The sequence below is a fragment of the Nanorana parkeri genome, unplaced genomic scaffold, assembly GCF_000935625.1.
Source record: "Nanorana parkeri isolate BGI_ZX_2015 unplaced genomic scaffold, ASM93562v1 scaffold131, whole genome shotgun sequence".
NCBI classification, from domain to species: domain Eukaryota; kingdom Metazoa; phylum Chordata; class Amphibia; order Anura; family Dicroglossidae; genus Nanorana; species Nanorana parkeri.
The window spans coordinates 1,210,933-1,238,544 of NW_017306399.1; the positions used below are offsets into that span (position 1 = coordinate 1,210,933).

The 27,612-nt window shown below is 46.8% G+C and overlaps 2 protein-coding genes across 3 annotated transcripts in view; one reads left to right on the forward strand and one right to left on the reverse strand.

Moving 5' to 3' along the window:
- DOCK7 (dedicator of cytokinesis 7) overlaps positions 1 to 8,108 on the reverse strand; it is a 151,189-nt gene extending 143,081 nt beyond the window's left edge. For both annotated transcript variants that reach the window (XM_018553850.1, XM_018553849.1), the window contains exon 1: positions 8,036 to 8,108. In XM_018553850.1, coding sequence (XP_018409352.1) covers positions 8,036 to 8,073 — 38 coding nt within the window. In that variant the 5' untranslated portion in view covers positions 8,074 to 8,108. The remainder of the gene's footprint in view (positions 1 to 8,035) is intronic.
- Positions 8,109 to 12,270: 4,162 nt separating this feature from the next.
- Positions 12,271 to 27,612, forward strand: part of ATG4C (autophagy related 4C cysteine peptidase) — a 27,878-nt gene continuing 12,536 nt past the window's right edge. Inside the window, 7 exon segments of the mRNA XM_018553843.1 lie at positions 12,271 to 12,292; positions 16,798 to 16,926; positions 18,799 to 18,882; positions 21,007 to 21,243; positions 21,689 to 22,039; positions 22,471 to 22,512; positions 26,623 to 26,744. Coding sequence (XP_018409345.1) covers positions 16,851 to 16,926; positions 18,799 to 18,882; positions 21,007 to 21,243; positions 21,689 to 22,039; positions 22,471 to 22,512; positions 26,623 to 26,744 — 912 coding nt within the window. The 5' untranslated portion in view covers positions 12,271 to 12,292; positions 16,798 to 16,850.

Below are 27,612 nucleotides of genomic sequence, written 5' to 3' on the forward strand. Positions count from 1 at the left end.
AAGACTGAAGGGGAGGACGGAAGGGGAGGACGGAAGGGGAGGACGGAGGTCAGGCAGAAGGCCGCATGGGGTGGCGGACGGACGCCAGATAGAAGACTGAAGGGGAGGACGGAGGTCAGATAGAAGACTGAAGGGGAGGACGGAGGTCAGATAGAAGACTGAAGGGGAGGACGGAGGTCAGCTTTAGGGAAAACTGCAGTCCATTTGACTATAATAACCGAATTGCTATGCACAGTTTGTAATTACATAATGGACATGGGGCAGCCATATTTGCCCATTACATACATAGGGGGTGATTTACGAAGGGTTCGCTCAGCGTATAGCTGTTACGCGGCACAATCTTCAACACGTGAACATGAAGACCCCTGAGAGTTGCTCTCTGGATTCTGGCTCCAATGAAACACATGGAAATCAAATTAAGGTAAACTGAGAGGACCTTTTGACTTTTTTTACACAGCCTGCAGCGTTTGCTGGATACGATTAGAAGGTCACTTTGTTACCCGGCTCTGTACAATTGGAACCAATGAAGACCTTTATTTAGGCTCCATTCACATATAGCGTTTGCATTTCCCGCACTGTTTTCCGTGTGGAAAAGACGAATAGACGGCGCGGCAACGCAAACATTAAAATCTTTCATCTGCACGAATTCCGCCCGTTTGCGGCTATTATACACACAATTTTTTTGACTGATTCTGCACGTTTGCGGCTATTATATAGCCGCAAACGTGCAGAATCAGTAAAAAAATCGTGTTTGGACTATTTGGCCGTCTTGCAAAAGCCTGAACAATGCATATTAATGTGCATTGTTATTTCTGTTCGGCCGAATACGCACGCACAGCCGCTCCTGTGTGAATGGAGCCTTAGAAAGTGTGATGATTTCCTTCCCTATGAATCCTAAAAACACTCAGGTCACCAAACTAAACCGACGACGATACGCACCCCGTCCAACATCCTGCAACTACAATACACAAGTTTCAATGTCTTGTTCTGAAACTAGATCAGGAACGCCAAACATTTCATGCACGAGCAGACATTTGTTTCCGCCCCATCAACACCAAGCAGAAGATTATCAGGAGCGCGATAACAAAAGCAGCGGAATACACAATGACCCGACTCCTCCAATACGGAAAAACTCATCGATGAACTCAATTATTATTAAATATCTCCGGAGGCCTATAAACTATTCAACAAACAACATCCTCATATGGATCTCTAATATATAACAATGTAGATTTAAACTTAAAGGAGAACTATGGGGTCAGTGTTTTTCCCCATAGTTCTCCTTAGGGTAACGGGAGGACACAAACTAGCGTCCTCCCGTTACCCTAAGCTCAGTATACCGCGAGCTACAGCTCGCGGTATACTGAGACGCCGCACCTGGAGCGGATCCCGACTTAGATGACGGGATCCGCCCAGCTGCGTGAGTGACAGCTGGCTCTGCCTATCTAGAGGCAGAGCCAGCTGTACCTGCCCCCTCCCCCGTCCGTTCCGCCAGTCAGCGCTGGCAGATCGGAGCGGGGAGAGGGGAATCCAGCCCCTCCCCCTGTCACGGCAGAGAGCCGTGACAGGATCGAGAAGTGAGCGAACGCCGGTATGTGTTCGCTCACCTCCCGATCTACTGAGCCGACCTGTGACAGTCTCATTGTCACAGGTCGGCTTAGAACTATGAGGTGAGTGGAAATCACTCATGTCATAGTTCTCCTTTAAAACATGAGACATTTTGTTTTGATAGAACACCGAGTATCATACAACAGCTTCCTGATTTTGTTTTCTTTTGTATCCTTTTTGTATCTTTTTGCTGTTTACCTTCTCTGGCCTCTTTCAGCCTCCGCCTGTCTACCTGGACTCATTGCAGCATTAAAGGAGAACTATGGGGTCAGTGTTTTTCCCCATAGTTCTCCTTAGGGTAACGGGAGGACACAAACTAGCGTCCTCCCATCACCCTAAGCTCAGTATATAGGGAGCTACAGCACGCGGTATACTGAGACGCCGCAGCCGGAGCGGATCCCAACATCGATGTCGAGATCCGCCCAGCTGCGTGAGTGACAGCTGGCTCTGCCTATCTAGAGGCAGAGCCAGCTGTACCCGCCCCCTCCCCCGTCCGTTCCGCCAGTCAGCGCTGGCGGATCGGAGCGGGGAGGGGGGAATCCAGCCCCTCCCCTGTCACGGCAGAGAGCCGTGACAGGATCGAGAGGTGAGCGAACGCCGGTATGTGTTCGCTCACCTCCCGATCTACTGAGCCGACCTGTGACAGTCTCATTGTCACAGGTCGGCTAGAACTATGAGGTGAGTGAAAAGCACACGTCATAGTTCTCCTTTAAAAGAGAACTATGGGGTAACCTTTTTATCCCAAAGTTTTTTTTAGGGTCACGGGAGGACATAAACTAACGTCCTCACGTGACCCAAAGCTCAGTATATAGCGGGCTATACAATATACTATATACGCCTCAGCTCGGACGGATCCAGACAAAAGGCAGAGCCAACTGTGCCCGCCCTCCCCACCCCCCAGTCAGCGCTGATGGATCGGAGGAGAGGGTAGGTATCCCTGCGGGGAGAAACGACTAACAGTCACGGCTTTCTGCAGGGAGATGATCGGGAAGTGGACGAGCGGCAGTATGTGTTCGTTTACTTCACGATCAGTAGAGCCGACGTGTGAAGGTTTCATTGTCACAAGTCGGCTCTAACTACGAGGATAAGTGGAAATCACTCACCTCATAGTTCTCCTTTAAGTGGAATTAAACTCTCTGGGGTTTTTTTTTTGCATATATCTACTTCTGGCAAGTATTAGATATATGCAAAAAGATTTTAAAAAACGGTAATCACTTACCTGTGTCTCCACCACTCGCTCCCGTCTGAAGATCTGGAGCTTCACGAGCGGCTGTGAAGGATGATGGGGCGGGCGCACGCGCAGTAGAGATCTTCGGCGGAGAGAAGAGGAGAGACACGGTGGGGGGAATGCACGCAGCCGGGAGCGTGCACGTCGGGACAGCACCGCGGGACCAGAGGAGTCTGCAGTGGATCAGAGACCGGCACCAGCGCTGGAGGGACTTCCCAATATAAGTGGAAGGAAGAAGATGATCGGTTCGAGAGGCATCATTTAAGGTAAGTCCCTAAAGCAGCATGGGTAACGTCGGGGCGGGGAATCTGTGACTTTAATATCACTTTAGCTGCTCATCATTGATCCAAACGGGTTTCTTAATAGTGACCACGGTGGACTATGTCTTTAGGCACGGCTGCTTGTAGTCCCCATCAGAAGCCCGTGTTACAGGACATGATAGGAAGTGGCTAAGCACAGACTGCCATGGCAGGATCACCAGCTTTTATTGCACCTGCAAGTCTCTTCCCTAATTTCTTTTTATCAGGTGACAACGCTGCAGCTCCCTTGTCACCAGGGTTGTATTTACCTTTGCTGCTGCCCTAGGCAAGGCAGCAACGCCGCCCCCCCGCCCCGGACTAACCGGCCGATTCATGGACAGCATTGCCCCTCCCCCCCCCCCGGGACTGACCCGCCGATTCCCGTAGATGGCATCACCCACCTCTGTATAGTGTGCTCTCGCCACCAGCACCACGACACAGAGAAGCAGCTGATGACAGGAGGAAGACTTCCGTGTCACGTGACGGCCCGCAAGCAGCAGCGGCGCTGTGTGCTAGATGCCGGCTGCTTCTCTGTGTCGTGGTGCTGGCGCTGGGGGCGAGAGCGCACTATACAGAGGTGGGTGATGCCATCTACGGGAATCGGTGGGTCAGTCCGGGGGGGGGATGTGCAGCTTTGCCCTAGGCAAGGCAGCATCGCCGCCCTCCACGAATCTGCCGCTCCAGGCACTTTGCTTCAGCTGGTCTGGCTAGAGCTACACCACATCACATCACAGCATGTGACGCTTTCAGTAGGGATGCACCGATACAGTTGTAATGACTCGCCGCCCGGCTTCCTGATTAGTAGGGAAGCCGTCCCCATGCTCCCTAATCACCTGGTGTCGGGCTAGGAACCGGGAGCATTTGGCAGAGTACGAGTATTCGCCCAAATGCTCAGTATCGGCACCGATACCGGTACTAGTATTGGTGCATCCCTAGCTTTCAGCGTAGTCATCATTGATAAGTAAGCCTCTTACTCCGCACCAATTCAGAGATGATTGGAGGATCTACAGCCGAGTGATACACAAATAAGATACATTGTTGTTCATAGTTGAGGGACTTGAATGTATTTTGGGGATTGAACTCCGGAGTTTAGTGTCACTTTAATCCCTGCAATCCTATTAGGTGAAAGGAAAATGTCAACAGAAATCGCTAACGACGTACTGTATAATCACGGGAGCACCTGCAGGTCACATTTATTGTGGTATGATTCAACTATATTGCTGCGTGATTCACATCCCAACAATGCAAAACATTCCTGGAATTCACAACAGACGACCATGCCACAAACTGAGGTACTGAGAGCAGTACAGGTAGAGGGATAGTGAGATGCGGGCATATTCAGAGAGTCCTGCTAAACACTTCTTACATCTACAGATCACAACTTTGGAAACCCCCCTTTTTTTTTTTTGTACTTTGCCCAGGTGCGGCATCTCAGAGAGGTATTAATGCCGTACGTTGGTGGCCGAATTCACATTATCAGGATCCGTATAGAGGGCCAGTGTTAGGGCTGCAACCAACTAATCGATAATAATCAATTATGAGAATAGTTGTCAACTATTGAGAGAGGGGGATACGAGGAAGAGAGAGAGAGAAGAGCGAGAGAGAGAGAGAGAGAGAGAGGAGAGAGCGAGGCAAAGAGCGGGAGCGAGGCAAAGAGTGGGAGCGAGGCAAAGAGCGGGAGCGAGAAGAGCGAGAAGAGCGAGAAGAGAGAGAAGAGCGAGAAGAGCCGAGAAGAGCGAGAAGAGCGAGAAGAGCGAGAGAGAGAAGAGCGAGAAGAGCGAGAGAGAGAAGAGCGAGAGAGAGAAGAGCGAGAGAAGAGCAGAGAGAGAGAGGAGAGCGAGAAGAGAGGAGAGAGAAGAGCGAGAGAAGAGCGAGAGAAGAGAAGAGCGAGAGAGAGAGAGAGGAGAGGAGAGCGAGAGGAGAGCGAGAGGAGAGCGAGAGGAGAGCGAGAGGAGAGCGAGAGGAGAGCGAGAGGAGAGCGAGAGGAGAGCGAGAGGAGAGCGAGAGGAGAGCAGAGCGAGAAGAGAGGAGAGAGAAGAGCGAGAGAAGAGCGAGAGAAGAGAAGAGCGAGAGAGAGAGAGAGGAGAGGAGAGCGAGAGGAGAGCGAGAGGAGAGCGAGAGGAGAGCGAGAGGAGAGCGAGAGGAGAGCGAGAGGAGAGCGAGAGGAGAGCGAGAGGAGAGCAGAGCGAGAAGAGAGGAGAGAGAAGAGCGAGAGAAGAGCAGAGCGAGAAGAGAGGAGAGAGAAGAGAGAGAAAAGAGCGAGAGAAGAGAAGAGCGAGAGAAGAGCGAGAGAGAGAAGAGCGAGAGAGAAGAGCGAGAGAGAAGAGCGAGAGAAGAGCGAGAGAGAAGAGCGAGAAGCGAGAGAGAAGAGCAAGAGGAGAGAAAAGCGAGAGAAAAGCGAGAGAAGAGCGAGAGAAGAGCGAGAGAAGAGCGAGAGAGAGGAGAGCGAGAGAAGAGCGAGAGGAGAGCGAAAGGAGAGCGAGAGGAGAGAAGAGCGGGAAGAGAGGAGAGAGAAGAGCAAGAGAAGAGAAGAGCGAGAGAGAGAGGAGAGAGAAGAGCGAGAAGAGAAGAGCGAGAAGAGAAGAGCGAGAAGAGAAGAGCGAGAAGAGAAGAGCGAGAAGAGAAGAGCGAGAAGAGAAGAGCGAGAAGAGAAGAGCGAGAAGAGAAGAGCGAGAAGAGAAGAGCGAGAAGAGAAGAGCGAGAAGAGAAGAGCGAGAAGAGAAGAGCGAGAGAAGAGCGAGAGAAGAGCGAGAGAGAGAGGAGAGTGGGAAGAGAGGAGAGAGAAGAGCGAGAGAAGAGCGAGAGGAGAGTGAAGAGAAGAGCGAGAGGAGAGTGAAGAGAAGAGCGAGAGAAGAGTGAGAAGAGAGGAGAGAGGAGAGAGAGGAGATTTTTTTTAATGCAACTAATTGAAAAAATAAATCGGGCAACTAAGTGATGATGAAAATAATCGTTAGCTGCAGCCTTAGCCACTTTTTCTCCATGACGTTCATAAGTAGGACTGAACCAGGGAAGTAAACATTTTCTTCCCATCAGCCTCAGCTCATAGAATCAGTAGCTTTCATTTCCAAATAATCCCGGGTGATCCTGCCATGAAAGTCCTTGTTCAGGCACATCCTGTTATGGGGTGACAAGGATCTGTCCCCATCTCTCAATTGTGCTCCTGCGTTGTCACCCTGTCACACGTGCTTCAGATGCAGACTACAAGTGACCATTTCAGCACACTTTACACAGGCACTGTCCACTGTTGTCACCATTAGGAAATAGGCCCTGAGAAAAGCCATGCAACCATCGCTAGCACGCATGTAGACAGGAAGTGGCTGCAAAGAAACAGCAGCACTGCGACGCAAAAGGAAAAAAAAGGCCAAAAAAACTATTTTTCTTTTGTTTTAAAAAGCGATTGTTTATGATACACGGTGCAAAGGAAGAGATCTGTTTATAAAAACATTCACATAGCTATTCAACCAGCGAATATGGGTGTACCATGAGGGCCGGTGCACACCTGGGAAATCTGTGCATGATACCGCGCGGTCACGGAGTCGCCCATCACCGACAATCGCACTGTGAGTGACATTATTTTCTAATGGCACCCCAGTCTCGCCGGGCGTTCTGTGCAGTTTCCCGCCGCGATTCCGCCCCCCGTGCATCCAAACACAATCGCAGCTAAAAGTTGCGCCTGTCGCACAAAAAGATGCAGGATTGATTTTAAGGCGGATTCCGCAAAGTTTTGTATCTTAGATGCAAGTAGAAACTCTCATTTTTAAACGCAAGGAGTGAACTTAGCCTTGAATGTAAACTTAGGCTTGGAGGCGATTTTCTTTTCTGGTGAAATGTTCCCCGTAGTAGCTATAGTTACAGTTATCTGCAGATTCTCTCCAGTGTTCCCTAGAACCGTTACATTGTATCTCTCGTTACAAAGATGCATTTCATATGATCCTGAGCGCCATCTAGTGGCCATAATGGGGTATTCTTCCACTTCGCTCTGTTCTGTATAAATATTCCAATTGAAGAACATTCCATTTGCCTCATTTTCACCACCTCAGCTTCATTCACACAGAGCGATGTGTCTGCAGTGTTGCTGGATGTATTATATTGGGGTCTGGGGGGTGATGTGTTGCATTATATTGGGGTCTGGGGGTGATGTGTTGCATTATATTGGGGTTTGGGGGGATGTGTTGCATTATATTGGGGTTGATGTGTTCTATTATATTGGGGTCTGGGGGGTGATGTGATCTATTATAGTGGGGTGTGGGAGTGATGTGATCTATTATAGTGGGGTGTGGGAGTGATGTGATCTATTATAGTGGGGTGTGGGAGTGATGTGATCTATTATAGTGGGGTGTGGGAGTGATGTGATCTATTATATTGGGGGGTGATGTATTTTATTGGGGTCGGGGGGTGATGTGTTGTATTATATCAGGGTCTGAGGGTGATGTATTCTATTATATTGGGGTCCAGGGGTGATCTATTGGGGTGATGTGATCTATTATATTGGGGTGTGGGGGTGATGATATGCATTATATTGGGGTGTGGGGGTGATGCGATGTATTATATTAGGGTGTGGGGTGATGTGATGTAGTGATGTATTATACTGGGGTGTGGTGGTGATAAGATGCATTATATTGTGGTCTGGGGGTGATGTGATGCATTATATTGGGGTCGGGGGGGGGGGGCGACAGCCTCTGCAGGTACTCTAATAAGTATAGGGGTGTCGGTCTGGGCTCCCTGACAGCCGCCTCCATTGTCCCGGCACACAGCCCAGGGAGGTGGGGGAGGTCTGGGGGGATTCAGGCTCCATCCACAGGCGGAGAGCCGGATTACCAGGCCGTGGTAAGGAAAAAGGATGCCGGGGACAAGTCAGGAATCCCCCCGGGCGGAGGCGAGGGGAGGACGGCGCGGTTACCTGCTGATTTTCTGTGCGAAGGCCCGGCGCTCCGCCATGTCCGCCTCTCCGAGCGGCTCCCTCCGAGCTGACAGAGCACACAGTGCGTCTCTACTATGGAGAATACGACCGCCGACTCCCCTACTGTGCCGCGCACAGCCCCCTCCAGCCGCCGCCTACCGCACTGCCCCCTATAGCCGCGCACGCCAGGGGTGCAGAGGGGGATTTACTTCCTGTCTAATAATAACAAAGTAACAATCAAAACAACAACAGCAATAATAATAATAATAATAATAAAAATTGTTCGCTTGGGAAAAAATAAAATTTAACTGTATATATATAAAATCCTGGTAATTATTATTATTTAGAATAAAACAGCCTTTTATTATGTAAAGTATACTTAAATCCAAACCTTTTATTTATTTAGTTTTATTTTTTGGGTTTTTGATAGTTTTGTTTTCTTTTAGGTTTGTGTTTTTTTTTAGGGGGGGGGGTTGCCATTTGTTTCTCAACGACTTTTCATAGGGGGTGACACCAAAATGAATGTCAGTCATTTTGGTGTCACCCCTCCAATGGTGGCACCCTGGAGCAAGCCGCACCCCCCTTGTGATGCCACTGCTCCAAGGTGTCCCTGGAATTTTCACTTTATTCCTTTTGTAGTGACAACTTAAAAAAAAAACATTTGCTCATAGATGGGCTCTCAGTTGCTGTGACAATGGTCACTGACTGGGACAAATAAAGGGGGCAAGAGGGCAATTAAAACCTGATGGGGGTTCTAACCTTTCTGCACTCCAATCAAAGCTAAAATAGTAGCCTTAGTTACAATTAAAGGAAAAGATCAGTCACATCGCTATTGTTATGAACAATAATAACCCCTTGCCACCCACCCTTTAAAAGCCCACCCCCAGCTTGATCACTGTACCAGGAGCACGCTTCCAGCACAGAACAGCGGGCACATATATGCATCGGTCGGGTGTTAAAGCCAGCCTCTTTTCCGAGGCCTAACACAATCCTGGACTTTGTTAGAATTCTGGAACGCACGTCAGTTCCAGGGGCAAAGTCTCAGAATTCTAATGTAAATTAGGTCCATACATTTTACAGGCTATTGGCCTGTATTGGGTGTGTACCAGCGGGTCCAGATCATTTCCAGGGCAAAGCACCTGCATCGGGAAGCTGCTGTGGGTGCAGAGAATTCACAGGCAAGAAGCCTGCGTGGCCACATAGTCACATCTAAGATGAATGAAAAATAAACCAGAAAAAATAATTAAAATGTTATTCCTGTAAATCGTCTGTGTCCTGGAATGGCGTGTTACTTTGCAGGACCTTGCCTGTGGATTTTCTGGACCCGCACATACGCATTTGGCTGTGAAATTTATGGACACCTCCACACGGAAGTCCAGAAATCTAACGGGTCCAGTAAACTACCGGAACACCGGCGGGAGGTGGTTAATATACTGGAAATAAAAGCGCATTATGAAATCATTCCATGAAGAGATCGGCGTGTCTGGGCTTCATCTATAATTACTGTCAATACCATTGAATTCTGCTGCTGCTTTTGTTGTTATAAATAATTCTAATCAGACAAGTTAATGCATGTAATGTCAGACAATGAAGAATTCTCTTGTTATTAATCATTTTCATGTTATTAATAATAATAATAATAATAATAGAATTGCTCACAAAGCATATTATAAAAGATGTAAGTCCTCCCTGCATGACATTGGATAAAGTGCATCATAAACAACTGCTTTGTGTTATTTTTTCTTTGCAGACACTTCCTGTCTCTATGGCTGGATGCAGGACCGTCCCTGAGGCCAGAGGCAGTTGCTTCAGATGGCATCTCATTGGGACGTGTAGAGGGGTGGTAGGTGTGCCTGCCCTTTCAGGCCAGAGCGTCCCAGGTTGCTAGGTCTTAGACTCTGGGATGCTCTGGCAGGCATCCTGCCCAGCTCACTGACATCACAGGTTGCCAGGATCTGAGCGAGATGCTCTGGCCGGCGTCCTGCCCAACCTACTGACATAACTGGCTGCCAGGATCTGAGCGAGATGCTCTGGCCGGCGTCCTGCCCAGCTCACTAACATCATTGGTTGCCAGGATCTGAGGGGGATGCTCTGGCCGGCGTCCTGCCCAGCTCACTGACATCACTGGTTGCCAGGATCTGAGCGGGATGCTCTGGCCGGCATCCTGCCCAGCTCACTGACATTACTGGTTGCCAGGATCTAAGCGGGATGCTCTGACCGGCATCCTGCCCAGCTCACTGACATCACTGGTTGTTGCCAGGATCTAAGTGGGATACTCTGACCGGCATCCTGCCCAGCTCACTGACATCACTGGTTGCCAGGATCTGAGCGGGATGCTCTGGCCGGCATCCTGCCCAGCTCAATGACATTACTGGTTGCCAGGATCTGAGCGGGATGCTCTGGCTGGCGTCCCGACCAGCTCCTGGCAGTCAGTGACATCAGTGGGTTTCTGTGCAGTGTGCAGCATCTCCACCAACCCGGGACGTCCACCAGGAGCAACTAACCACCCCCCTTGCCCCCAACGGAACGTGCACCATGAGTAACACCCCCCCCAGGTGGCGAGACATCTAGGGACACCCCTGGCTGATGGTGACAACAGTGGACCATGCCAGTGTCATGTGAGCTAATGTATGCTGGAATTGTAGTCTCCATCAGAAATCAGTGGGACAGGGTGACAACACAGGAGCAGAATTCAAAGACAGGGACGCTTTGGGACGCTGGCTGCCAGGGGGAGTGAGCGGGTGAGTAAAAGTACTTTTTTTCCCCATGATACCCTACAAATGAGTATTTAACCCTTGCAGTGCATGGGGAGCCCATTGCAAAGAAGGATACAGCTTTCAGACCTGCGCTTGGGGGGAATGTGTGCAAAATTGCAGAAAGTGTGCCAAAACGCATTTATTTTTTTACAGGTGCCCTAATGGCACCCCAAGTACGCCTGGCACAACGCATGCGCATTGGGAAAAAACAGCAGAGCTCACTTCTTTGGTGCGATTGTCGCATATTGTTGCCCTCCTGTATTGAAATTGTATTGTTAACTGTATTGTGTCGCTCCATTTTGTACAGTGCTGTACAAACTGTTGGCTCTTTATAAATTCTGTATAATAATAGTAATAATAATAATATTGGGCAGCTCATTGAAATGAATGGGCTGGCCAAACATGCCACACCATCAAGTGCATGAAACACACATGCATTGTTGCACACTGGTGAACTAGACCTAAATATCTATATAATGTATCATCAAAAAATGAAAATTGGATTGTGCCACCCCGTTTCTTGTTTTTTTTTTCTTTGTCAGTGTTGTTTTGTGGTACAAAAAGGAAAAGAACTAAAAAAAGAAATCTCTGTACATATGACTCTCAGTCAGGGTAACCTCAGGAAGAGGTTTGCGGTTCGCATGACCTGTAAGTGTCAGCACACAAGCCACGCAACGCCCCCAGTGGCCGATAAAGGAAAAGCAGCGCTCCCGGCGCCCCCTAGTGACCTATAAAGGGAAAGCAGCGCACAGCTCCTCCTCTAGGAAGTGAACGGAGGCTGAAGCCTTGGGTGACGGAGACTGACAACATCCGGCCGTACTAAGGGACAGCTGGGGGACTCGGAGCTGGCTTACACCGAGGACCCTGCATGGTAATGGGGGGAGAGATTGACACGTAGGGGGTCCGTGCTTTGCGGGGAATAGAGCGCCCCCTGCCTGCTCTGCGGGACACACACACACTGTTCCAATGTATCAATATTGAATCCTTCAGCTCCATATAGCTGTAATATGCGGGGAGGACAGCGCCCCCTGTCGGCACTCTAACACAAGGTATCCATACTAAATTACAATACCTACTGGCTGACCCGTGTCTTTCTGTGATTGATTCATGGGTCTTACTCTGATAAATAAAATACATTTCTAGTCGTTATAAGCTAAACTGAGCTTTGTAAGAAAATAACGCCTCCATTCTAGAGAAATTATACAATGTATCACATTGAATACATTCATTATCCGCTTTGTACTGTTGGCTATAGAACAGCGCCCTCTGCCGGCCCTGCTGGGTATTACAGCTACAATGTATTTCTATTGACTCTTGTACTCCATACAGCCAGCTGGAAACGCCCCCTGCCGTCATGTGGAATACACAGTGTATGGCTGACAGCTCTGCACTCCATTTCCCAGCATCCATCTGCCTCCAGGAGGATGATGAGTATGTAGTGGGAGGGGGGTGATCACTCTGCTGGGAAGAAATCAGCTGCCCAGTGGGGAAGTTGCAGGCGGTGAGTCATGTGTTACTTTTCCCTTTTTTCTTATGTGCAGGGTCTGTTCAGCTGCTCCCTGTGCACTTACAAGCACTGATCTTCCATTTTATAAATAAATAGTGCTTTAGGGAGTGACTTTCATCGGTTGGGTTTCAGAGAGCATTATTGTTGAGCATTATTCAGGGAGCAGTGATTGTGGCTGTATTGGGGCCAGGGCAAAAATATGATTGAATACTGTCTGTGGTTGATGTATTTATTGTTTAATATTGTTTGTGTAACATTTTGCTAAATCTTTGTATCAGAACTGCTTGGGCTGAGAAGAAGTTTATCCTGAATACTTAAAGCTGAGCTCTGGGATGCACCAAAAATACCCTTGTAATGTGTGTGTGCCCCCTGCCTAAAACAAATTGCAAGGGTTAAATGCTTGTTAAGTCTAAGGACAGAAACAGAACTCCAGATGCACAAAAATATACCCTTATAATGCGCCCCCCACCCCCAGTCTGCAAGGGTTACTTGCTTGTTAAGTTTTGGGGTACATGAATAATACACACGCACACACTCTCATACATCGGTTGGACTGAATGGACCTTAGTCTGAACCAGTCTGAATCACAGGGCAGAATACTATATGCATGGACTGTGCATGCTGTTATGAAGTTAGGTTAATTGGCTCCTGTCTTAACTGACCCCCAGTATATGGATGTGTATGTAGGCATGTGAGCTAGGGACCTTAGGTTGTTGGCTCCTCGAAGGCAGGGACTGATGTGACTGGTATTTGAATACGCATCAGACCCTGCCCTCAAGGAGCTAACAGTCTAAGGTCCCTATCCCACATGCATACAATGCGTCCACCTACATGCATTCACATAAGCATTGTGTACACTGTTGGCATTATAGAAATACCTGTAATAAATAAATGCGATGCAGGACCAATGGTTGAACTTTATCTCTATAGGTTGAACTCGATGGACATGTGTCCTTTTTTTTTTTTTTTTTTCTTTCAACCTGACTATGTGACCAATAGCCTTGTATTGTATGTGAGGGGGGGTGTCAGAGAGAAGAGGTGAGAGGTCACAGCCTGCTGAAGCAAAGGTTAAAGTAAAAACAGTTTATTCCTTAGTGAGCATTTAAACCTTGCAGTGTGGGGTAGGGGAGAGCACTGCATGGGTGTGTGTGTGTGTATGTCCCAGAGTTCAGCCCATTCACACCATATGGGTTGGGGCTGTGCTGGCCGTTGTTTCCAGCGCAACCCCAATTTAGGACAATTTGCCTTGTCATGGATGGTCTTGCTTTACACCACCGCACAGGCACTGAAAAAGGTACGACGTATTGTATTTAAAAAAAAAAAACAAAACAAAATTCCCAATGCAGCGGGCTGGGATGCAGTACAACCACCTCGCACCCTGCTCTGGCTGTTGAACTTGATGACACTTGTGACATTTCAACAAAGTTGGGATTGCGGCATCGACACTGTTGGCAAACACACACACCAACTGTTGTGTGTTTTGTGCAGCGGCTGTTGTGTATTGGTCCTTACTGTTACGTTTTGTTTTTTTTTTGTTTTTTTTATTATACTATCAGACAATATTCAGATGAATTGGGAGAAATATGAGATTTTTCTTTTTCCTCAAAGATCTCTATGTTGAATGAACACAAACTGCATTCCACGTTTTACTAGGTACCTGACCCCCGGCTAACCTACTGATCTGATTATTACATGCATTGGATTTTTGTTTTTGTTTTAGATTTGTCTTTCTTGCTTTAGCTGAATAAAGTTACCACCCAATGTGTTTTAATTTTGACCTATTCTTGATGAACCGCCCCAAAATTCACTGGTGCCGCTGTTGGCATCTTTCTGCCCCGGCAAGGTGTGAGTCGTGGAAGATTGGTGGAACAAATTTGCCTGGGGAAGTGGAATTAGCCTTTAAGCTGGCCAGACAGTGTTTTTTTTTCTTTTTTCATTGGATCAAGTTAAAACAAAACTCCTAGGGAGGCATTTCTAAAATCTGTCCAAAGCAATGATAAACCGAAGTAAGATAGATTGTGTGACAGAATTATTACAAGATTACAGCCCGAGTCCTAAATTCCTCCCTGAACTGAGCTAAAGTATCACTGTGATGGAATATAACCCGACCCTGACCACTTGTTCAATATGCGTCTGGTTAAAGTGGAAATCTGTCGCAGTTGGCTGCCCACGAATTCAGTCGCAAGGTCGGGTCGCAAATGCATTGTAAACACGTCGCAGAGACTTTGCTAAGTGATGGGCAGCAGGATATGGATCTGTTTTGCTAACTTTCTTGATGAATGCCCCCCCCCTTTAGTGTATGGCCACCCCAATTTATTGTAGGGGGTGTGTGCTTCCCTGCCTCTCCAGACCATTTTTTCCCCTGATAAGCAAATAGTCCTCTTCACACCCAAATTAACCCACACCCTTCCCCCAGCCTCAAGCTGGCAGCACCCACCAAATGCTCTTTGGTGTCCCAAGTTGGCCACCAACACCATCCCTCAGACCTAAGGTCACCAGTCCATGCTGGAATTCACACGTTTGTACTAAAGAGCGTCCGTATTCCGGTGTTCTTGGAGAAGGACTTCCAAAATACATCTCAGAGAACATGTGTCCTTCCCGTCGTCTAGGTTTGGGAATCTGCTGAGGATTCTGGATATTTCATGTTCTGTTTGGACCTATTTTCTTTTATTTGGTCACATTGTATTTTGTAGGTCATGATGTTCAGCACTATTGTGTTCACAGCGGATGATCATGTTCCTCGGATGGTGTCAGATGATACTTTTTCATTTCCTTATTGATGACGTGACACTGTGGCAGCGATAATCTCCTGAGACTTCTCTATTAGATTGTGCTGACTGTCTACGTAATTGTGAGTGTGACCCGGGTGCATGTTCCTTGCTCATTGAACTCTGATTCTGCTGCAGGAGGGAAAAGAACTTCTCATTCACTTATAAACATTTTGAACTTTCCTTTTTCCTGTATTTATTTTTTTATGGCTTTTTTTTGGGGGGGGCGGCAAATTAACTAATCAGAAGCCATTCTAATGTTGCTTGCTGCTACACCAGACCTTTTCAGTGGTAGAAGTGAAAGGTGCAGAAATCTCTGAAATGCGGTGTTACTCTTACGCCAGATGTAATGGGACACACACCTTCCAAAAAGTTCAACTTTTGTCTCGTCAGTCCACAGAGTATTTTCACAAAAGTCTTGGGGATCATCAAGATGTTTTCTGGCATAACGGAGAAGGAGGAAGGGACATTCTATCTTGTGTTTGTGGAATATGCAGCCTCTGTAAGCTAATTAGACCCTCCAAGCTGGAAAACCCAAACTGCCATCTTTCACAAATGATTGTGGGAATGAGGGCCTGCTGAAGATTATTTATTATTATTATAGAGTATTCATATAGCGCCAACAGTTTGCGAAGCGCTTTACAATATAAGGCAGACATTACAATCGCAATAATTCAAAACAAGATGGTAAGGAGGGCCCTGCCCGTGAGGGCTTACAGTCTGAAATTCCTGGATCTGTCCCCCAAGTTCTACAGACATCAATTTTTTTTTAAAGGCATAGTCCAGCTTTTGCGAAAAAATAATAAATGCTCACACATTAATAAAAGGAAAAATGTGCATTTTAAAAAAAAATAATTTTTGCATTTGAGCCTTCAAAGCATTGCAGCTGCGTTCAGTGGATTGTGGTTTCTTTGCTCTGGCTTCTGCAGATTATTCCTCCCCGCTCCCCTCAGCCCATGCCAAGGTACAGACTTTCATCTAAGGAATGGGAGGAAGTATGGATGGAGTACAAGTGCGGCGACATCTCTGCACTTGTACTCCGTTGGGACAGCAGTTTGCCGGGTGAAGTACCCCACAATTCAGCTAAGTGCGGGGTTGGAGATGTAACTATCTTTCATGGTATACCCCAAATATTGGTGCAACATGAAACATGGTTACAAAAGTAAACTACTTGCCTCCCCTGGTTCTTCCTTTCCCCTTTTTATCCTTAATTATTTTTTTTTGTATAGAAAACTTCCAAGTGCACTTAAAAGGCAATTCCACGTTCCCAGGTGAATTTGGGAAAATGGAATTACCTCCACCAGTCTACAAGCCCCCCCTGCCGCAAACCCCTACCTCTGCTCTGAATGTTCCTCCCCCTCCGCGGCAGCCAGCGTCCTATCTGTACTCTGTACACAGCAGCTCAGCCCTGTACTTAGTATTTTTAACTTCCGCTGAAAATGGCGACCACTCATTGGTCACCTTGTCAGGGTGACCACAGAGAAGCAAAATTCTACAGACAGTTGTCCCGCATTAACAGGATGTGCCTGAACCAGGACCTCCATGGCAGGATCATTTTTGAATGAAAAAATATTAAAACTGGTGAAATGGAATACACGTTTCATTCGTTTGAGATTTTACTGATTGGGTTTTATTATTATGAAATAACTGCTTCATCGCCAACAAATATCTTGCTGTATATTGTGCCCAAATTACGGCTGAAATTCTGAATTTTTATTTTTCTCCTTTTAGGTACGTGCCTCTCCAAACTCGGCAGAGCATGGGTTTATTTTCAAGTGGCGACTATGGAAGCCAGCGCCTCGGATGATGTGGATAAACTGAAGTCTAGGTTTTTATCTGCTTGGCATAATGTGAAATATAGTGAGTCTGTTTCTAAATCCTGTACACGATCCATTTTTATCAAATCCAATTTTGTTTTCCCATAAAAGGGGAGGAATTAGAAGCTTCTGTTCCTGTCACCTGGGAAGGAAGTGAGGATAAATCTGCCTAATGGGGACTTGCTGCCGGTCTGTTTGACCAAACGGGAAGTGAGACATAATCTCCTGTATCATCCCGAGGCTGGTCAACAAGGACTCTGACCCGTCTTGTCGCCACCTGTGATGCTGGCATCGTCACATACAATGCAGGACTAGTGGCTACGGCTGGTCGTGCATTGCACTTGATAATGTAGTAGTGCCCGCACACATCCTAGTGCTGGAACGTGGAGAAACGGACTGGCAGCTGCTGTGGGAAGTAACTCTGTATTACACAAAGTGTGCATTCATCAATGTAGGAGGCCCAATTTTAATTCTCCTTTTAGAGTTCCACTTAAACCTTTTTTATTCCTGGCCCGGTCTGCCATCTTTAACCCCATAAGGTCTTGCCTAAAATGGAGGTTCACAACCTTTTATGTCAGGCCTGTAGGGGTGTATATCTAAAAAAAAAAATAAAAAAATTTGCAGCCCCATTCTTCCTGCGAAACTGCACATACATTTGTTCTGTTAGAATAAAGGCAAACACCAATGTTCTTGGTATATTTTCTTTCAGGGTTGAATGTAATACCAGGAAAATGCCACTTCATGGCCCCTTAGATGGAGTTGGGAAGCATAGGAAAAACATGTATTCATCTAGTGGCCATAATGTTTTATTTTACTGAGATTACATACGGTTTAGAAAATATACTAATAACATTCATTTTTGCCTTCATTTACTTAACAAATGTACATGCAGGATGAATGGGTCTGAGAATGATATATATATATATATATATATATATATATATATTAGTTGCACAGATACCAAGTACAGTACTCAGTACAAGTACCGATACTTTTGAGCTCCTAGACTACACTAGAGAAATTCAAAAATTAGGAGGCAGCTGTAATATGTAAGGAGCACACGGAGCTCCCGGGATTTGTACATCTCTGTTTTAATGTACGATTTTGTTTTTATAAATAAAAGGCATGCACAGATACCAGTTTTGCGAGTACTTACAAGTACTGATACATTTTTGTTTATTGTCATGTGACAGTTTTTCTAAAACAATACAGACTAATGATTTCAGGACAGTGGAGGAGCGCCAGAGCCCGGTCCCAGCTGCAACCGCTGCAACTCTGGTAGTTCTCATGAAAATGCCCAAGTATCTGCACTGGTCACTGGTACTCGAAAAGTATCTGTGCATCCCTAAAATATATATCTCCTATAATCTATATCCTACTGACTCCTGGAACCCAGATTTGAGTTTGCTTTAAGTTCACAGGGCTCGAGCAATGGATTTCACCACATGCCTATTATAGTGCCATTTCTAGCAATCTTGGGAATTCAGAAACTTTTTGGGGGGGAGAAAGGGGGGTCCCATTTTTGTTTCCTGGCCAGCAGACTCACACCTTGATGGATGAAGTAGTCACCGGCACTACAATATTCATTCTTTATTGACATAAATAGGTCATGCCACAATGTATTTCAATAGCTATGTATCACTATTGTGATCTGACCTATTATTTATGTCCATAAGCTAGAATAGACGATGAATATTGGAGTTCCGGTGACTACTTCGTACATTATGGTTTGATTGGGGAGTGCCATCCGTGGTCACTGTAGCACCCTCCCATTCACAGAATATGGGTAATCTTCTGTCAGGAGTGCGATGGGATTCCTTTATGTTTTGACTAAGATTTACACCTTGGACCCAGAGAAGAAAATGTATATTTTTAACAATTTAATATATTTGTCTTTTTGCTCTTTTTTTTTAAGGCTGGGTCCTCAAGACAAGAACATATTTTAAGCGGAATTCACCTGTGTTTTTGCTTGGAAAATGTTACCACTTCAAGCTTGAAGGTGAGTCGCGGGCAGATGCTGGGAAGGCCCCGAGCTTTGTTAATCAGGAAGTAGGAAATGTTCCTGAAATACATGTGATTTACCACTTTTTATTTTGCGGGTGCCTTCCAACGGAGTATTTTCCAACGTCGCAAGACTGTCGACCATTATTTCTTTTGGAAGTAAATGCATTGACAAGTCCTGAAAGTGCTGTGATTTCTAGATATCCCCAATAAAAGTACACTGCCTGTCCAAAAAGTCTCCACCTAGCTAAGCAAATAGGTAAGCACCTTCCATTGGATAATGGGTCTAGATTCATGAACATTACGTACCCAAAAAATGAGGTCAGCTGCCTATCTGAATATACTGAATGACCAGGTTCGTCCATCGATGGATTTTTTTTTTTCTTCCCTGATGGCACAGACATATTCCAAGATGACAATGCCAGGATTCATCGGGCTCAGATTGTGAAAGAGTGGCTCAGGGAGCATGAGACATCATTGTCATACATGTATTGGCCACCACAAAGTGCAGATCTTAACCCCATTGAGAATCTTTGGAATCTGCGGGAGAAGACTTTACACAGTGCTCCGACTCTCCCATCATCACTACAAGATCCTAATTGGAAAATGAATACAACTCTGGATGGAAATAAATGCTGTGACATTGCATAAGCTTATCCAAACGATGCCAGGGTGAATGTGTGCCGTGGTCCAACTAATATTTTATTGACAGGCAATGTATATCTAAAGTCAAGAGTTGTTTTTTTTATTTTGGATACATCAATGACAAATTAAAACCCATTGGGGAAGACTTCCCCTCAATGCCTGTTCTGGGGGCACACAGGAAGCAAGTAAGGGAAATCTGCTCTTGGATCCTTGTCACCAAACCGGTGTCTCCATTGGAAGCTTTTCCCTCAGTCTGACCACTCAAAAACTGCTTTTATTTAGGGTGATAATAGACACCGGGAGAAGTAGAGGATGAATCTCTCCAAGAGGGACACAGATAACAATTAAAAAACAAAAACACCCAAGATAAGTTCAGACCCCCCTTACCACTCTGTCCAAATATACATTTGGCCTTAGATGCACTTGACATGTTAGGTATGTGCAGGGCAATGGAATCATGAACTTGTAGAATACCGGGACTTACACTGGCTCTACAGGTTATACCGGGACTTAAACTGGCTCTACAGGTTGTGCCAGTTGGCTCTACAGGTTGTGCCAGTTGAATATGTTAGACCTGCCATCTTACCTCCCACATTTCCCTGTTGGCTGGTAAGGCCACCTGTTATAATAAACCAAAAGGAAGTTGCAGAAAGCTGCAGATCAACTATTGACTCTATCATGAAGTGTCAATATTTGCAAAATGAAAGCCTTGTAAAGGTCCGTTTAGTATAGGTGGGTGCACTTTAACTCTGAACGCCTAGCAAACGGCTAAATGCACCATTTGAAACACATGTCAATTGTTTACCTGACACCATATCTTTTTAACCAGTTTTGTGACAGCGTAGCCAGGTCCTGGACCTCTTTGAAGCCTACACTGCTGTTGGGTAAGACAGGCTGGTCCAGGTCTTTACTGGATTATATGGTGGTTGATTGGAGTTCAGCTTTAACATAAACCAGCTGGTAGGTAAAACGACCTAATCTTTGAGATCTATATGAAATGCAAGCACATCGAGTGATGACATGGAGCTTTGATCCTGATGTCCCATGTTATGCAAATATGGACATTGGCTTCCAAACTCTATCTCAGGTCTGGTCTCCCTGTGCTTCACAATTGGTTACTAGACCACCCATTGCAGTTATGGGACAACAGTGAGAATTGGGAGGGCTGGTCACCGCACATACTAACCCAATCAATACCAGGTACGGTACCGTGTGTTGAGAGAGTTGCTTTTGGTGTGTCTTGGGAACGCTGTTGTTGCATGTCCCCTTGAAGTTTGTCTAGGTCTGCATAGTGTTCAGTCTGAAGACTCCACGGCAGTACCAAAGACTGGCTGCTCTCAAACCTGTGTGCACCGTCTATCTGTGTTTAATCGTAATCTGGTTGGAGGATTCTTTGCAGTTGTCTGAGGGGTCTTCTATTTGCTGTGAGATGACTTTAACCTCAAGTTGCATTACCCTTGACGCTCTGTGTTTACAGATTCTAGCGAGGCCTTTCCTGATGACTCCGAGACCAAGACTGTGACTAATGGTGAAGCATTTGGCACAGTGGAGGATTTCCGAAAGGACTTTATCTCCAGGATATGGCTGACCTACAGAGAGGAGTTCTCCCAATTAGAAGGGTCAGCATGGACGACCGACTGTGGTTGGGGCTGCACTCTGCGGACTGGACAAATGCTTCTGGCTCAGGGACTATTGGTTCATTTAATTGGGCGAGGTAAGGCATCTTGGGATCTCTTCTGTTTTGTAGGCTTGGTTCTATCAGTCGTGTTCTATAAAGTTCATAGAACTGTGTTGTTCTGTCAGGGGTGGGTAACTCCGGCCCTCCAGCTGTTGTGGAACTAAAAGTCCCATGAGGCTTTGCAAGACTGACAGTTACAGGCATGACTCCCAGAGGCATATTGGGGGATTTGTGATTGAAGCACAGCTGGATTGCAGGAGGCACCTTGTGTTGACTTGGGTGCACTGTTGTTGGATGTCAGCTGGAAGTTATGTCTAGGTCTGCATCATGCTCTGTCTGGAGAACAGAGGTTTTATGGTGCCAAGTCTGGGCACTTTGTACCATCTAAGTCAACCATGCCGATTTGGTTGTGTTTTAAAAAAAAAAAAAAAATATTATCAATTTTATACTTTTTTTTTTTTTTTTTTGTATTTTCCTATAGATTGGTTGTGGCCCAATGCCCTGGACATTTACAGCTCGGAGGCGGACTTCTGGTCCGGTAACAGCACAAGAAAGCTTGCTCCATTCGAGGCTTCATACGTTGACCATAAGAACTATGGGACCACCTCTAGTAAACCGTTGCACATCAAAGACTATGATGAGAAAAACCAGACGGAGGTTTACCATAGGAAGATCATTTCCTGGTTTGCGGACCAGCCCTCTGCTGATTTTGGTATACACCAGCTGATCAAACTCGGCAAGAGCTCTGGCAAAGTTGCCGGTGACTGGTATGGCCCAGCTATTGTGTCTCACCTCCTGAGGTAAGTTTTTGAGTCTCTGCTTGAATGTGACCGTGCTAATGATATCTGGAGATATGAAGTGATTGTCACCCAGTTCTTGTATCCCCTCGGTATTGGTGACATTTCTGCAACTGAGTACACACGCACACACCTGCTCAAACATAAATGCACACACGAAATAGGTTGGACTTACATTTTCGGCTGGCGCCCCCCCTTCACTTTTCGCCCGGGGCCCGCGCCCCTGCTGACGCCCCCCCCGGTTGTTACGCCACTGGCCGTAACCCCCTGATGGCTGCCCTGGTCACATGTATGGCACTGCTCCTTCATTGTGCAGGCAGTGTTAATTGCTTAACTGCAATGTTGTCTGGCTGTAGGACGTGGCTGTGCTGTGCAGCAGGGGTGTGTTAATAGTAAGGTCGGCTGTACAAAGTTACAAGTTAAAAGTTCCCTTTTTTTTTTTTTTTTTTTTTTTTTTTTTTACCAGAACTACAAGGGATCACCATTTATGTTGCTCAGGACTGTACAAGTAAGTTACTCCTTGTGTAAATAAAATACATTTATATGAACAAAAAAAACTTGTTTTGAATGGAAACTGTAGTGTATTTTTTCCAGTTAAAGCCAAACCAGACATTCCGTTTAAACCGTATGCCAGGGCAACAAAATATATATTTTGTGCATCTATGCAATACATTGCACATCTTCAATCCACACTTATTCATGTACAACAGTCTACATGTATTCATGTACACAAATATGGTAATCAGGGGTGCCGTACCTTTCTAAGAGCAATTTGGTAACCAGAATGAGCGAAGCGCGCTTCACTATGGATTCCTCACAGGTGGAGAGCATTTGGTATCACTCCGCCTGCGACGAGAGACGGCGCTATAGAGGAGGCATCGGCTTATGCGGCTCTGCTCCCTCTGCTGCCGCCTCGCTTCCTCTAGTGCTGGCTTCGTTGTCACCGCTGACTCTCCTGCCTCTGCCGCGGCTCTTCAAGTTCCCCCTTAAGCCACCACCGGCCCTGGGAATGGTCACAACTAGGTCTTTCGGGGTAGTTCTTATATTTTAGCAATTCCCAAAAATAGTACTAGGTCTTATTTTCGGGGAAACAGGGTAACAGAGAAATATTGTGCACCTACCTTCCCTTTTAACATAACAACTCGGCTCTAAATTCCTAAGCACATGGTGTCAGCCCTGCCTGCTTCACTTGTGCATGGTAATAAGTAGGGATCCACCAATACTGTTTTTTCAGTTCGAGTACTAAATCTGAATTATTATTTTTTTTCCTGCACTCGCTGATTATCCTGCACCTCGTGCCCTGATTATCACAAAGTCGTGCGGCGGATCATGCCCCTGTCACCCGGCTTCCTGATTGCCTGTAAAGCCAGTGTCCTAGCGAAAGAACGCTGGCTTCAGTTGCCAAGGCTGCCTAGGTAATCAGGAAGCCGGGCAGCACATCATGACCCGGCTTCCTGCTTGGTTAGGAAGCCGGCTTCACTTGTTTCTAGGCGGCGTGGCTTCTGACCAATCAGGAAGTCAGGCTGCTTGGCAACAAGTAAGGGTGCCCACACACCTTACGATAATCGCGGGATATCCAGCCATTGTACGATTATCGTAAGGTGTGTGTGGAAGCCTTACAGTAGTAGAGGTCGCACGACTTTAAACTTACGAACATGTTGGAAAACCCGCCGAGCATCGTACGATGTTCGGCGGGTGTGTAGCATGTTCGTACGATAAAAGCCGGACCGGCCGGTGTGCGCAAGCGCACACTGCCTGTTCGGCATTGCGATTATCGCAAGTGCGATCTGCCTGTCCAAGATGGGCAGATCGTACGTTTTCTTAACGTACTTACAACCATCACAAGAAAAAAGTCTTGCGATGGTTGTAAGGTGTGTGCCCAGCATAACACCCGGCTTCCTAACGACTGGCTTCCTAGCCAATCGGGAAGCTGGGTGGCACGTCATGACCTGCCTCCCGGCATCCTGATTGGCTAGGAAGCCGGCTCAATGCTCCCTCGGCACTGCTGGTCAGAGGGAGATCTCGGAAGTTCCGGTATCGGACCATTTGGGCGAGCAAGAGTACTTGCTCAAATACTCGGTATCAGAGGGGCGTGTCCAAGATGGCGACCGGAGCACACGTGTAGTAACTGTGCTCCGCCACCTATCCTACTATCCTGATTATTTTCTGCCCCGTGGAGCGCTCGAGTGGACGGGGGACTGAGCCCAGACCAAGCCCTGATCCCGGGGGTATGTCTCGGGGGCGCCGGAGGTCATCTACGAGCCGCCCCGCTACTCCTAAGACCCCGCGGACTGAAACTGTCATGCGCCAGAATGGCGGCCCAGCCGGAAGCTCCAGAGGAGGCCTTGTCGGGGCCTGCCCAGTTCACGGCGGTGATGGCGGCGATCTCGGGGTGTCAGAGCGCGCTGATGGCCAAGATTGACCATCTGCAGTCTGATGTCGGGCTGCTCGAGAGAGAATTGGATGGCTTCCGGGACCGGATGGCGGCGGTGGAAGGTAGAGTGGGTGAGGTGGAGGATGTCATCGACAATCAAGCGCTCACTGGTTTTCCAGTATCTGAACTCCTATCAACCTCATGTTTGTATTCTTCAGGAGACTCACCTGACTGGTGGCAGGGTGCTTAGCCTGAAGAGGGCTTGGGTGGGTCATTATTATCACTCTACATATTTAACCTATGCCAGAGGAGTCAGTATACTGGTGCACAAGACAGTGGCGTTTGACCTCTTAGATCTCAAGCTGGACCCAGAGGGCCGCTATGTGGTGATGTATGCCAAAATATTACATAGGGAAATGGTGGTGGTGGGTCTCTATATACCGGCCTCGGTACAGCTTCTGAACAAAACTGCTGCCCATTATTGCTAGTTTTGCCACCGAGGACGTTCTTATACTGGGGGATTTCAATATGGTGCCCTCTCCCGCGGTGGACCGGATGGGAGGCGGGACGGCGGTTACTTCTGAACTCTCTAGATGGGCGGAGGCGGGCTCACTGGTAGATGCCTGGCGTTGGTGGCATCCGGAGACTCGGGACTACACCTGCCATTCGGCATCCCATAGGTCATTCTCGCGAATCGACCTATGCTATGTTACACCCTCCGTGCTCCCGAGGCTCCGAGATGTCTCCATCCTACCCAGGGGAATATCGGATCATGCTCCCCTGCGGCTGTCTGTGGCTGTCTCCTCGGTTCCCTCTGATAGATTGTGGCGCCTGTCCCATGGATTGAGCGATTCCTCAGGTCAAAAGGGATACAAAAACCTCTGTCCTCCTTGTACCTCCGACTGACATTTGCAGGGGGTCCCCAGCTGACATCACTCTATGTGAAATGGAAGGCAGACATACCCGACCTGACAGAGGAACTTTGGGAGGACTGTGTCCAGACTTGCATCTCCACTGTGATCTCCCCCATTTAGTGGTTTTCCAGCTTAAATTTCTACATAGGGCCTACTACACCCCATCTAGGCTGGCAAAAATATACCCCAATGCTGACGCAAAGTGCACTAGGTGTGGAGGAGAGGAGGGCACCTTCCTACATATGGTGTGGACGTGTGCAGGGCTCCGGTCTTACTGGGACTCAGTGGTACCCTTCCCTTCTCTCCTTAGCCAACTCCGCCCTTCTGAGGCTGACCTGGTCTTCCATTCCCCTCTTCTCTCTTTTTCCCTTTTTCTCTCCCCTTCTCTGCTGGACTGCTTCTCCCCCCTGCTCCCATGCCCCCTCCTCCTATCACTCCTCTCTCTACCCTATGGAGGCTGGGCTGACCCTGGGGTTCAATTCGGTACTATCCCGGGCGCTGAGTGTACTGATCCACAAATCGATTTATTTGGATGTATTTGTATCTTTATTTTTTGAGTTACCATTATTGTATTGTCTTGTATTACTGCTGGAAATGCTGTGTTCAGAAGGTCGATCTGTAATTGTCATTGTCTTTTTGTGATTGTCTTTTTTGTATGAAAAAATTCAATAAAAGTTTTACCTGTTAAAAAAAAATAAAAAAAAAAATAGTCGGTATCTGCACCGATACTAGTACTGGTGCATCCCTAGTAATGACGTTACCATGTGTTACGGTGCGACGGCTCCGCGCGCTGGGGTATCAAGTAGTAATGGCACCACAGTGCACCAAGCTTTGTCATCAATCTCGTGTGTGTGTGTGTGTGTGTGTATGAGAACCCACACCTTCCTGTGCATAGTGGGGATTGCTTGGCAATATGGATGCTGCACTTGCTCACTCGTATTTTCCAGTGCTGTCCTAATCCTTGCTTGACCTGGAACATACAGTATATTCAGAAAAGATTTTCAACCTGCTTTTTCCTTTTTTATTTTTCTGGATATGAAATGAAAATGTATTGATGGAAGTTTGGCATGAAGCTTGTATCTTAAAACGCACATCGCGTTCCTACCCTGTTGGGTTCCGTTTACAATAGTCATACGATTGGGGTAGATAATGTCACTTGCCATTTCCTCCCAGTTTTTAGACGTCTCATTGGCAGACTTTTTTTGTAAAACTCGTACTTGGTCCTTTTTTGATGTTTTTAGTTCCAGGCGAGAGATTACAGAGTGTTTGTGCGATGCCTTCAGTGCCATGCGTTATGTAATGCTATATGTGCCTGTTTTAATCTGAACAGTTTACAGCGGAGATGTGTACAACCAACAAAATACCTTGGACTGTGAAAAATCTGTTCTGATCCTGGTTCCCGTGAGACTGGGCGGAGAGAGGACCAACATGGAGTATTTTGAGTTTGTGAAGGTGGGAGATGCGGCAACAATTGTTTGATAAGAACTCCAATTTGGCATAACGTGAATTGAAAGAGGAAATAAAAGGAGTTCGGCCTTATTCCGAGTCATTATCACGTGGCATTTTAGTGCCCTAGGTGCTATTTAACACTATAGTCTCTTTTATAAACAGCCCTGCGGATATCTGAGCGTTTTCTCTGTGGGAATAAGTGCCAAATTTGAACGTTCTTTACTTAATTTTCAGTGCAATGAATTTTCAAATGTTTTCATGTAATATTCCTTTATGGCCACTAGATGGCACCCAGAGGAAATAAGAATTTTCTATGCCTCTCAGCGCCCTATATTGGCCATAATATGATATTGCAGGAAAACAAATTGCAAATATTATGCCTTGTAAAGAAAATAACTGAACATTCGTTTTAGTATATATTAGCAAAGAGCAAATGCTATTTGCAGGATGAAGGGTTCTGTGGATAGTTTATAAATGGACCCCTTTAAGTGATTGCCGCTTGATGAATCGGGGGTGTTGTCTGTAATAGATTGCCTGCAGCTTTATGCAATACGCTGGGTTGAAAGGTATCGGGAAGAGCTCAGATCTTTTTGGGGCTCTTTGCAAAAACAATTAAAGCTTTCAAGCCCAACCCCCACAGACTCTCTGCTCCGCTTTTCTTTATTGAATGACAGCCATCATCCTTCAACTCACTTCCTGTGCGCCCAGACCATCATAGACACGTCATCACGTTGGCCTGGGCTCAGTGCTCCTGGACCTTGCTTCTGCTAGAGGAGATGATGATGATGATGATGATGATGATGATGATGGGCCTGGGACGTCACTGGACTGGCCTGAATAATGCAGTATAATGGTTATCTGTAAAAGGGGG